A 12,569-nucleotide genomic window follows, 5' to 3' on the forward strand; every position below is an offset into this window, starting at 1 on the left:
AACCTAGGACAGACATTTTGTGCTCCTTATCTGCGGTGGATTTTCCACTGTAGGCAGCAGAGGGCACTCAAATTACACCGTACACAGAGCAGAGCTAAACCTCCGAAGATACAGGGCATGAGTACACCAAAGCAACGTCTTCAAATTGGAAATGAATAAGCAGCATATTGCAGAGATGCTAGCAGCCTCAAAAAAGATGATGGCAGCTCTTAGTGAGAAAGCTTCTAGATTTGTCTTTATCAGAATTTGTACATGAACTCATTTTTAAATGGCAGTTATTAGGAACTACAGAGTAGTTTATTCAGTAGAAAGGTGCTTTCCCAGAAGACATTCCTAGATACCTTTTAAAAAAAAAAAAAATTACTTTCCTTCTTAGTCTCAGCTGAAGAAAACAAATGATACGACACATCCCCTCTTATTAGACAATGAAAAGCTATTGCCATTTATCATCTCTTCTTGTCCCCATGCACAACCTTGCCAGGCCCAGTGCAAGGTCCTGCACCTGGGTCGTGGCAATCCCAGGCACAAATACAGGCTGGGTGGAGAATGGGTCAAGACCAGCCCTGAGGAGAAGGACTTGGGAATGCTGGTGGATGAGAAGCTCAACATGAGCAGGCAATGCGCCCTTGCAGCCCGGAAGGCCAACCGCATCCTGGGCTGCATCAAGAGAAGCGTGGCCAGCAGGTCAAGGGAGGTGATTCTCCCCCTCTACTCTGCTCTGGTGAGACCCCACCTGGAGTACTGTGTTCAGTTCTGGAGGCCCCAACATAAGAAGGACATAGACCAGTTGGAGAATGTCCAGAGGAGGGCCACAAAGATGATCAGAGAGCTGGAGCACCTTTCCTATGAGGACAGGCTGAGAGAGTTGGGGCTGTTCAGCCTGGAGAAGAGGAGGCTCCGGTGAGACCTTATAGTGGTCTTCCAGTACCTCAAGGGAGCCTACAAGAAAGATGGGGAGAGACTGTTCAGTAGGGCCTGTTGTGATAGGACAAGGGGTAATAGTTTTAAAATAGAGGGAGGTAGATTTAGAATGGATATTAGGAAAAAATTTTTTACAATGTGAGTTGTAGAGCACTGGAACAGGTTGCCCAGAAAGGTGGTGGATGCCCCATCCCTGGAAACGTTCAAGGCCAGGCTGGATGAGGCTCTGAGCAACCTGATCTAGTTGGGGATGTCCCTGCTCCTTGCAGGGGGGCTGGACTAGATGACCTTTGAAGGTCCCTTCCAACCCTAACCATTCTATGATTCTATGAAAATGCAACTGTTAAAGGAGATATTTACTGCTGAACAAAAATACACAAGATAAGGTGATATTTTAGTAGCAATGTCCATGTAAAGACCACATATATGCAAGACTGTATATCTATGACACTGTTTTGGCAAAACATCCTCACTGCTTCCAGTGTGAGACCATGTCTGCCAAGGGGAGTGGTGGCAGGAACATGAAGGCACATCAATCTCCAGTGGCAGAGCCTGAGTGCTCACAGAAAACCACGTTCATGTCAGGCCCCTACAGACCAGTCTTGGTTTGTTTTCCCACCAGTGCTGTCATGGTGCAGTTTCTCCGACCCTGAAAATGTCAGAGGGGAGACTGTTGCCATGGTCTGCCTCAGTCTAGATATGGTGCAGGAGGTGGAACCTGTCCATGCTGGTGGGTTCCACCTAGACTGGCTTGAGTCTCTCACCATAGTCATCTGTGGCATCTAACTTACACCACAGCTGTCTCAGCTTCACTTCTTGCATTCACATTTCAGAGCTTCACCTCCATTTTTTGCACCTTCTGTTGCAGCAGACACAGTCCATGCCGTGTGAGACAAAACAAAAGACACTGCCTACAACTCGGGAAACTGCCACACATAACCCACTTTTCTTTGCCCAGTGTTTTTCACAGACAGATATAAGTCGGGCACATCGCATCCTCTCTGCTGCTGGCCTGCAAGAGGGAGTAAAGCAAAAGAGCAGTCAAAGCACATCTCCTGTTGGCTAGGAAGGAGAAAAAAGGAATTGCTTTTGCTGTTTTACACCACAGGCACAGTTAATGACCTAATTCTCCTGGCTCCCTGGTTTACTACCTCCAGGTGCTTTTCCACAAAAGTCACTAAAGAGTAATGGCAGAAATCATCACACAGAAAAAATGCGGTGAAGCTGTAAGTGATTTTATAGTTTCTGTTCTAAGTATCACATTCCATTAACACAGGTTTTATTTAACGGTTTAAGATACTGCAAATTTATTAACTCAGTCCTCAATACAAGCAAGCTCTGAATTTCTAACATATAGCACAAGAAAAAAAAAAAAAAAGATTTACATCATTAGCTTTCAACACAACCATGAAGAAACAAAAGGAACAATAACAATAAATGTTTCTTTTCTTTCATAGACTTTTAAGGTGAGGCTGAAAACATGGCTCCAGCTTGAGTTGAAGAGAAGACTTTGGTCTCCAAGGCTGGTTCAGGAGCACTACAATTTAAAGAAGCAAAGCCCACATTGACAAGAAGTGCTTCTGCAGTTCTGCCTGTAACAGAAGATATTGCATCTTCTTGCGGAATACAAACAACTAAGTCAAAAGCTTGTTTCAGTTGTTTTTGGGTTTTCAAACATTAAACTCCCTTAAGCGACTTTTCAATTCACCAGGGTATTTCAAGTTTTCACATACATAACCTCTGTAAAGTTGCAGCAACAGCAAAACAGGGAGGTAGAATCAAATCAGAATGAATTAATAATCACTATGCAAAGAGTCAGCAAATGCTCAGGATGGCAAGCATCAGCGACTTCTTTATATGTATTACACAGTTGCTTTTTAGCTTTTTTTCCCTTTTTTTTTTTTTAATTCCATGAAAGTCACAATTTTACCTCATCGATATCTGAGCAGGTAACTCCATTTCCTGTGAGCCCTTCAGGGCAGGGGCCGCACTGAAATCCCTCCACTGTCTCCACGCACCTGACTCCCCTGAAGCAGGAATTAACTTCGCATTTGGGTTTACTGTGCCGAGGAGGCTGAGTTGGAAAATTCACAGTTCCCAAACCTTTAACACAGAAAGAACAACAGTTTCAGCAATTGAAAGAAACATCCATCACAGCTTTCAGCTGGCAAGCACTCTGAAGAGATCCCCAAGACACTGTGCAGCAGGGGCTTTGTGTTTCTGCACTGCGCTGCTACCAGCTGTGCTGTGGCTGAAGAGACTTCATGCTGGGAACATGAAGGGACACTTGCTGTGTCCCCAGACAGGGGAAATTAAGGCTATTTTGTTAGGTCCACGTGCTTCTCCTGGCTACACACGGGAACTCTCCTACTAGGTTAGTCCCAGCACAGATCTGCTGCTGGCCAGGGGAGGAAACTCTGAAAGCCAGTGACCTCAGATGGCCCAAGGGACTCAAGTGTGATGGTTCAAGGCATTTCTCCGGCTAAATCAGCAAGACTACCACTTCCTCAGAAAATCAGTGCCATGGTTTTGTCAGAGCATATTGGACAGTCTACAAAGAAGGGAATAAAGAAGCAGCAGCTGATGGCCCACAAACACACAGCAGGACTTGCAAGTACACTGGCTTAGGTGCACAGACACCAGCCCTGGGGAAAAGCAAGGTTTTCTGAGACTCTGGCAGGTGCTGAACATCAGTATTGATGCATGCGGGATTTAAAGACTTTTTCTTTGGCACTTACACATAAAGGTTAACCTGGCCAGAGCTCAACTTGAGTTCTGATGAGACTGACAGACTGGGAAAAGAAATCAACTAAACGGCCTGATGAGTTTAAGGCTCTCACCCCATCCAGTGAGGGAGTATTTTGTTTTTTTTAATACTGAGTGCATGTGTCCTGATTGTCAGTTGTGTACGAGGGCCATGCAGTGGCATTTGGAAAAGCATTTATTTCTTCCATTTAGTGAAAAGATGAAGACCATATTTTAGGTCTTGCTGCTGTTAACCAGGGACTGCCTACTCAGAATCAGACAACTGTCAGGTGCACTGCACAGGATCTTCCTCAGACCGACAATACCAGTTAGAGTAGAAAATTATTCCCCCCTTGTTCTACTAAGATTGTTCATGAGACACCTGGCAGGCAATGTCTCCTTCCCCAGGAACATGTGGCAGAGTGAGAACTGACAGTACAGGGTGAGTGGTACTGCTTGGTTTAGTAGGGTTTTATTCCCGAACAGGTGATTGTTAGGTCTATAGAAACTGAAAGCTTTTTCTCTAATGAAAATCTATTTTAAATTTGTGTCCAATGTATCTAGAACTCTGGACACGGTATTTTTTTTTAAGTACTTCTTAGAAACCACATAAAGCTGATGCAATCAATACTAGTGTTAAAACCGTACATCTCATCTGGTTGCCTTTTACAGGCAATAACAGGAATACTTACCACATGCTTGGCACTCAGCTATGGTATTTCTCAGAAAAGTTGTTTCTTTGACCTTGAGGATATAGAAAATAAACATTATTTGGATACAGGCAGCTCTAGTTTGCACCTGGTTGCCAGAAGAACCACTACCATTTTTCCACAAGATGTCACGCAAACCATGCAACATAGGTAGTCTTGAAATGAGATGCTCTTTGAACCCAATAAAATTACGGACAATGATAATAGTCATCCTTCAGTTCAGGCTTGCTCAACAGGACCTTTAAGAATGACATGTTTAACTAAAGGCAGGTGCCACCAGCAATTCCAGTTCTGACACTCACCAGCAAGTGGAACAAACGCAACTTCAGTTCTGCGCAACAGACCTACCTCTAACAGTGGTAGGATGGCTACTCTAGCTCCTCTCCACTTAAGACACTACAATAAGCAAGCCCCCTACCCTCCCACATTCAGTGATCCTCCATAGTAAGCACAGAGTACCAGGACCTATATGGGTACTTCTTCTCCACTATGTCGTGCCGCTGAGGCAACAAACTCTACACAGGACCTTACTGTTTACATGAATATACTGCCTGGACACTATCAAAAGCAGCAAGCTTGGGATATTTCACACTCAAGCCTACCTGTTGTCTGAGAAGGTCTTTCACATCTGCCAGTATTTGGTTCATCTGCATCATCTGACCCATCAGCTGCCTATTAAAATCACCTGCAGGGAAACAGTAATGAAAGAGTGCACGATGCACATAACTCTCCTTTATTTGCCATGGTAATTTCTGAGATACAAGATGGAAATACCATGAAAAGCCAAGAAGGGCATACATTACTGTTACTTAAGCCCTGTAAGAATCCTTAGAGCAAACACAATATTTAGCTCAAATTTTTACAGAGTGAGTTGCATGAACTTTCTGGACTGAACTCCACTGTATACAACAGAAACAGGCAAAGCAGAAACCTCTCCACAGAGAAAAGCAGTCCGTGATTTTTCTACCATTATTTGAGTATCAAGGCTCTGTAGTGAGACCTAACAACACTGGCAACTAATGCTGCCAGTGTTACTGGTTCCCTCCAGGCCTGAGACCAGCAACCCTAAGTGAAACCTCAGGATTTCAAGATTGGGATTTTGTGAGAACCTATTTGGGACAGGAGGGCAAGGCAGGGGCATGGTGTATCTGTGCATACAACGGGAAGTCACCCTCCGTAAGTGTATTCCATGTCACCAAAACAGATTCATGCACATTTTTCAAAAGAAAGTGACCCAGCTTTCTGAGGAAGCTCACCATGCAGCTCTGACCATGCATCAGGAGTGCCTGCTCTCACAAAAACAGCACTTTTAATACCTGCAACAGTCATTCAGATATTCTTCCAAAAGGCAGCTCATCACACTGTACACATTTTATAACTGTATTTGATTTTGGAGAACGCGGAGTTTGTATGGACTCACAAAATATCTAGTCAACATGCTACAAACTCACACCAAAGCCAGTTCTCAAAACCAAGTAACAAACTAAGGACCTCTAAGACAAGACCTGAAGTTACATTTGCAATGAGCCATAGGGAAGGACCAGAACCAAACCAAGATCTTCACATGAGACTCTTATCTGTTAAATTAAACATTAGCTTTGACCCAGTGACTGAGAAGAAGCAAAGAGCGTGTTTAGCACAGTAGCTCATAGTAGTTTCTGTTTGTAGCTCACTTGTGAGTTTGTAGCTCTCTTGAGCAGCTATTTGTTTACTTCTCTAAGCCTGTGTGTCAAAACAAATTTCACAAATATACGCTCTTTTAGTTCTAAGCAGGCAGGGTATTTTGATAGTATGCCCAATGACTTCAGGGAGGTTTACTCATGTGTTACTTTTATGAGCATTGAAAGCTTATATGAAAAATGCTTTTCTTAATGTTCACCTCATCGTTTTGTACTTCAAAGCATGCCTAACTGTTTCCAGACATTCTAGTGGGAATCATCCAACTCTTCACATACTAAGTTTTCTTCATTTCAGATCTTCTCATCAAAACACTGAACAATTTTAAAGACTTGGCAACCATCTGTTCCAGAACCTGCCTCTGTTCTAGTCCCAACCTTGCCTTGTTTTCATTTGAGAGGAAGGCGACAGGACTGGAACAGGTTGCCCAGAGAGGTGGTGGAGGCCCCGTCCCTGGAAATGTTCAAGGCCAGGCTGGATGAGGCTCTGAGCAACCTGATCTAGTCGGGGATGTCCCTGCTCCTTGCAGGGGGGCTGGACTAGATGACCTTTGAAGGTCCCTTCCAACCCAAACCACTCTATGATTCTATGACTTAGTATCATGGATATTTCATAATCCCATAGTGGAACTTGGCATGCAGGTTGGCAGCACAGAGGCTGGGGTCTGCTGTTGTTTCATTTGGTTTTTTTAAACAAAGAATGGTTTAGGCATCATTGATTGATATCTGCAAAACAATTCTCAAAATTTCAGATGCTGTTTCTTGGCTAGCACCTGAATCAAAACCACATCTATTTTGTACAGTTAAGTCTTCCAGACTGTTAACCTTTAAGGTGGACTAAACAGGTTATACTGCCATGAACCACATGTCCAGTTTGTAAATTTAGACAGCAGATCAGAAACAGATGACTTCCCATAGTTGGGTTTTTCTTCTCCTCCATTTAAAGCTACGTCCTATGGTATGCTCCACCTGCAGCAGAGTGATGGATGATCAGTAGTAAGAACTCAGAGAGGCCTTTCAGGGAGCTGCGCTCCACAGTGTATTCTGGTGTGGCTTTTCCAAGGGGTAAGCAGGGTAAGAAAAAGGTACAGCGCAAAGCTATACAGTTATCTGGTCCCACCATGTAGTCTCATCCATACACCATCTTCTGAGGCAACTCCTCAGTTCAGGTAGTCCCTAGCTCTATATTCTGTGGCAGTAACAACCTGAGTAACAGAATGGCTTTCACAGCAATAATTAAATTCAGAGACAGATCTGAAGAATTACTGTCCAACAGGGAACTGAAGTCCCTTGGCACACTTATTCTCTGTAAGCCTGAGGTCATGTCAGAGAGCTACCCTGTCTTTCTCTTCCCAGGGCCCTGCAGTATAAAATCATAGCACAGTTTGGGTTGGAAGAGACCTTTAAAGATCATCTAGCCCAACCCCTTTGCCATGGCAGGGACATGTTTCACTAGGCTGGGCCACTCAAAGCCCAGTCCAGCTTGACTTTTAACACTTACAATGATGAGGCATCCAAAAAACTCTGGGCAACATGTTCCTTGGATTTAGATGTACAGGTCCTTGGATTTAGAGCAGGCAGCCAGCTTTGCCGCACAGCTAATTGGCCCAGGCAGGGCAAATGCACAAACATTAGCTTGTGTAACTGCAGTTCACTGTGAAACACCTCTTAGATACTTCTTCTAGCTCTCCTCGGAGCAATACTGGCTCAAGCACCCCAATTGACCCCATCCGGCAAAGAGTCCTGAAGTGTCATTCAAAGAGATCGTGGTTACTTGGCCAGAGATCCAGCCATGATTAAAGCATGGATGATGGCTGACAAAAGAAGAGTTTCCTGACAGCCTGTAATCCTCCACCAAAGAAGCTGCACATACAAGATGCAAGTAGAATTATAAAGAGGTAGGTTCAAAGTAAACAGAAGGAGGTGTCTCCTCGGACACGTCATGAATTTCTTGCAAGGAGAAATTCTTGATTATGCATTCAAAACTGACTGGACAGATTCATGGAAGGAAACATATATTGAATACAAAATACGAAAACTCCACCTCTGAGTCAAGAGCTCTGTATACCATGAACTGCTGGAGAACAGGAAAGCATCTGGGGAAAACCACACTATAACTCCACTCTCTTACACTCCTGCCCTTGGGTTTACATTGCCATACGGTCTCCAACAGTAGCTAGGTTAAAAGAACCTTTGGTCTGGTGCAACATAGCTATTATTCTTTACACTAAGTCAGGTTCAGGTACCCTACATGAACTAGATGACCTCCAAAGATCCCTTCTGACATGAAGGATTTTGTGACGATGATTAAATGCAACACACTAATCTCACCCACCAAACCCAGTGCATCTTGCACTGTATTTTCCCACCCACACAGGAAGATCTAAATACATATTTTCACCTCTGTCTGATCATCATATTCTCATCCACACTGCTTAGGTGACTCAACCTCACAGAATGAACATGGAGGAAATGCTGCTGCCAGAGCAGTGAGCAATGACCAGGCACACAGCCAAAGCCATGTACAGGTCCAAAGCTCTCCCAAGGATTTTCCAACTAATATGAAAACTCAAACTTTTACCAAGATACATAGGTCTCGCATCCCTATACAGCTAAGCACTTGCATTCCAGCTTATTCTGTCTGAAGACAAAATTGTGGTTGTCTGATATATTGCTCCTGTAAAAGAGCACCATGAATCATATATAGAGTGCAAGGCAGCTGAGTTAACATTGCTGTTGGAACACCTGCACCTTTTCCTTTGGTGGATTTGACTACGTAGACTTTGAGTATATTCATGTGAGGCGTTTTATTATTAATATGATACTAATTCCACTTGAAGGTTATAAGCAACTGAAGCAGAGGCAGCCAGGGAAAGACAATACAGCTCTGCATTACTACCATTTGTATTACTGATTAATGAACAAAAAGTTATAAAAGCGAAAGCTGCAAGTCTGCAAAATGGAAACCTTGCTCAGAGCTGTGCGTTGTTCCAGGAGGAAACACTCAATCAACTCTTCCCTTCTACATGCAAATGCTTGTTGATTCAGGGAAAAAGAAAGAGCTTTGATGACAAAACTATTTTTTACCGAGGTGTATATAGGTTAAGGAGCAAGAAAACAGAAGCGTGTGCAACTGGGGATTTAGACAGGTAAAAGCTAAAACAGATTCTGTTATTGCTGAACACCACTGATGCCTACATATAAAATGCTCTTATATAAAATTTGTGTATCTTGTCTCTATTCTAATGAAAAGTAGCAATCCCGCAGGATTGGGTTTGGCAGGGCGGAGAGGAAAGGGTCTCAAGAGAGAGTGAACTTCTCATGAATCATATTTCACCTATTACAAACCTTGAACTCACTTTTTTTTCGCCCCATATTGTCACATATTAACACACCGCACAGTGTGAACCCATTCTTCTCCCTCACACCTGCAGCAGAAAGGTAGATTGACGGGGACTAGGAAGGGGTACAGATGGAGCAGTCTAGCCCAAATTTGCTGGGTCAAGAGGTGAGAGAGCATCCTCTCTCATCACAGGGGTTTGCACCCTGGGGACCTGCAGGAATCCTAGTAGCCTCAGGTCCTTCCTGCCCTCCCTGCTCCCAGGTCAGGCTCCACAATGCTCAGCGCAGGCAGAAATGGAATTGGTTTTGGAGCAGATTTCCAGTCCAGCAGGCGACAAAAGCCTCAGCTAATTTGCAGCAGGACTAGTGGCATCCTGTTTTACCCATGGAGACCCACAGGCTGTGTCGCTGTAGCACCAACACACTCTGCAGTCTCCTGCGTCCTTATTCATACTTTGTTCGTCCTCTCTCCAGGACATTCCAGTGATCAACAAAAGACAAATACTGATCATGTGGATAAGTACATTGATAGATCTTGCTACTCTATTCATCTACCTACTCCTATCTTCATAAAGCCTATAGGAATGCATCACATTTAGGACTATTTCCTGTCTGCAATTTGAAATACTACTAAGCTGACACAAACAGATTATGATCACGAAAGTCAGTCTTCCAAATTAGGCTAAAAAGCCTCTTTTAATCATTACAGACTCCTCCTTCACTAGGACAACTACTCATTGCTTTATCACCAGCAGCAGTGATTGCCTTCTCTCCAGACGGAGCTATTTCTAAAACATTTACAGGAAATTATTATGGCGGTGTTCTGGTTTTGTTAGTGAGGGGGGGCCTAAGGTGGTAGCTTCTGTAGGAAACTGCTAGAAGTCGCTCCCCTTTGTTCAGTGGACTCGTCCGGGCCTAGGGCGGACCTGCTGCTGGCCAAGGCCGAGCCAATTGGTAGCAGAATGTCCCGTGATAACGCCTCTGCGATAACGTATTTAAGTAGGGGAAAACAGGAAAAAGAGGAGGAGAAGATGTGAAGCAGCTGAGCGGGGGGCAGAGAGGGGGAGGCGCGAGCCTCATGGGCCTTGCAGGCCTCACCCTCTGGCCTCCCGCCGGGCAGCCGACTGGGCCCAACTCGGCCCGGCCCGGCTGCAAGAAGTGGAGAGGAGATGAGAAGTGAATAAGATGTAAAAAGGATCCTGAGAGGCGTCTGCCAGCCTGTTGTGAGGAACGGCTGCAGACGCCAAGGTCAGTGAAGAAGGAGGGGGAGGAGTAATATGGCTCCTGGCCAAGATTCCTCTGCAACTCGTGGTGAAGACCATGGTGGAGCGGGTTGTCCCCCTGCAGCCCATGGAGGTCCACGGAGGGGCAGAGATCCACCTGCAGCCCGTGGAGGACCCCACGCCAGAGCAGGTGGAGGCCTGAAGGAGGCTGTGGCCCGTGGAGGGCCCACTGGGACAGCTGTTCTAGAGGGACTGCACCCCGTGGAAGAGATGACCCACGCCGGAGCAGTTTCATGAAGGACTGTGGCCCGTGGGAGGGACCCCACGCTGGAGCAGAGGAGGAATGCGAGGAGTTCTTCCCCTGACGATGATACAGCGGCGTAAAACAACACGTGATGAACTGACCGCGACCCCCATTCCCTTTTCCCCCCCCGTGCCGCTCGGGAGGGGAAGGTAGTAGAGATAATGTTAAGCCCGGGAAGAGGGAGGGGTGGGGGGAGGTTATCTTGTTCCCTGTCTCATTCTCCTGCTAATTTTAGAAAATAAATGAATAGTTTTCCCCAAGTCGAGTCTGTTTTGCCCGTGACGGTAACTTTAAGGATTTCTCCCTGTCCTTATCTCAAACCTTGAGCCGTTTTTCTTATATCATCTCCCCCTATTCTCTCGGAGGGTGGGGGGAGTGAGAGAGAGACTGCGTAGTCTGGTCCTGATCGGGGCTGAACTACGACAGGCGGTAATTCAGTCAAACAATTGTTATTATTTGTCTATAGAGATTCTTCATGTTTTTAATATTTATCACATTAGCTTCTTTTCACTGGTATCCTAAGGAACAATTTTAACTTCTGGTTGCAGGCTTACCGGAGTACTGAGGAACAGGTTCAATTTGTTGAAGAAAACAATCCTGCAGGTTCCCCACTTGGGCAAGTGTTCCTCCAGTTACCAACTTCAGCTCATCTAGCGTATCCTGGACTCACAAGAAAAACAAAGCTCACAATTCTGGTACAACAATGGAAAAAATGTGAAATATCAGACAAAGTAAATTAATTTTTTAGAGAGATTAGCAATCTTTCTGGCTGCTTCTCATTTCCTAAGCATGCAGGGCTCCTACACTGTCCCCTTCAGGACCACCCATCACCATCTAAACTGTAATAAAATCCCTAATGTTTGCCTTGCAGATTTTCACATAGCTATGGGTTTATTTTGTACCTTTTTTTAGTATTCCAATTCATATGTTCTCACATACCAGGAAGTTCACGTATTTTTATATCTGTGGCATATAAGAATGATCTTTTGTTGCTGAACAACAAAATCCAAAGCAGTCTTTTCCCCCTCTCAAACAGGTTTACATTCACGTCAGGAATATGGGCACCTTACTGAGTCTCCATATAAACAGGCTCATTTTCAAGCCTGCAATGAAAAAAAGCATAGGGGCAACCTTGGGGACAAAATGCCTCTAATGTATATTTTGCACTAATGATGATGGAAGATGCTTGTGGAAAATACTGTTTACCTTGGACTACTGACAAAGAGATGACAGGAAACTATGTCAACCCGTGGTTGGCAGACATAGGAAGAAAAGCTATTGTAGTCAAACAGATGGGGGTCGGACTCTTGCACTGTGTGAGTCCTCCCCTTGTCTTTTTAGTCCAACTGGCTTATCATGAAGAGGAAAGCCACATACACAGCCAAGGGTTGTTCATACTGAACAGCTATAAGAAGCTGACAAAGAGCTGGCTTTACTGCACCAGCTAAACCCTTGCAAAAAGTCCAGTCCAAGAAACACCTAGACTGAAGTGAGGGAGGCAGCACTATTTTTTAATAAGCTAAAAATTGTGTTTACAATGCATAACTATTACTGGGTTTAGTGAAGATAGGATTTCACTTGTTCCGTAAGGAACTTACATTTACATTTATTTCACAAGTTAATACTTCAGTATTACCAAAGCACCATT

At 44.5% G+C, this 12,569-nt stretch overlaps 1 protein-coding gene across 1 annotated transcript in view; it reads right to left on the bottom strand.

The window, feature by feature from the left end:
* The window catches only part of THBS4 (thrombospondin 4), a 40,787-nt gene that overhangs the window by 19,354 nt on the left and 8,864 nt on the right, over positions 1 to 12,569 (bottom strand). The window contains exons 4-7 of the mRNA XM_086771466.1: positions 11,476 to 11,581; positions 4,979 to 5,061; positions 4,359 to 4,410; positions 2,852 to 3,024 (exon numbers count right to left, since the gene is read on the bottom strand). Coding sequence (XP_086627592.1) covers positions 2,852 to 3,024; positions 4,359 to 4,410; positions 4,979 to 5,061; positions 11,476 to 11,581 — 414 coding nt within the window. The remainder of the gene's footprint in view (positions 1 to 2,851; positions 3,025 to 4,358; positions 4,411 to 4,978; positions 5,062 to 11,475; positions 11,582 to 12,569) is intronic.

The sequence above is a fragment of the Chlamydotis macqueenii genome, chromosome Z (assembly GCF_036417535.1).
Source record: "Chlamydotis macqueenii isolate bChlMac1 chromosome Z, bChlMac1.mat, whole genome shotgun sequence".
Taxonomy (NCBI): Eukaryota; Metazoa; Chordata; class Aves; order Otidiformes; family Otididae; genus Chlamydotis; species Chlamydotis macqueenii.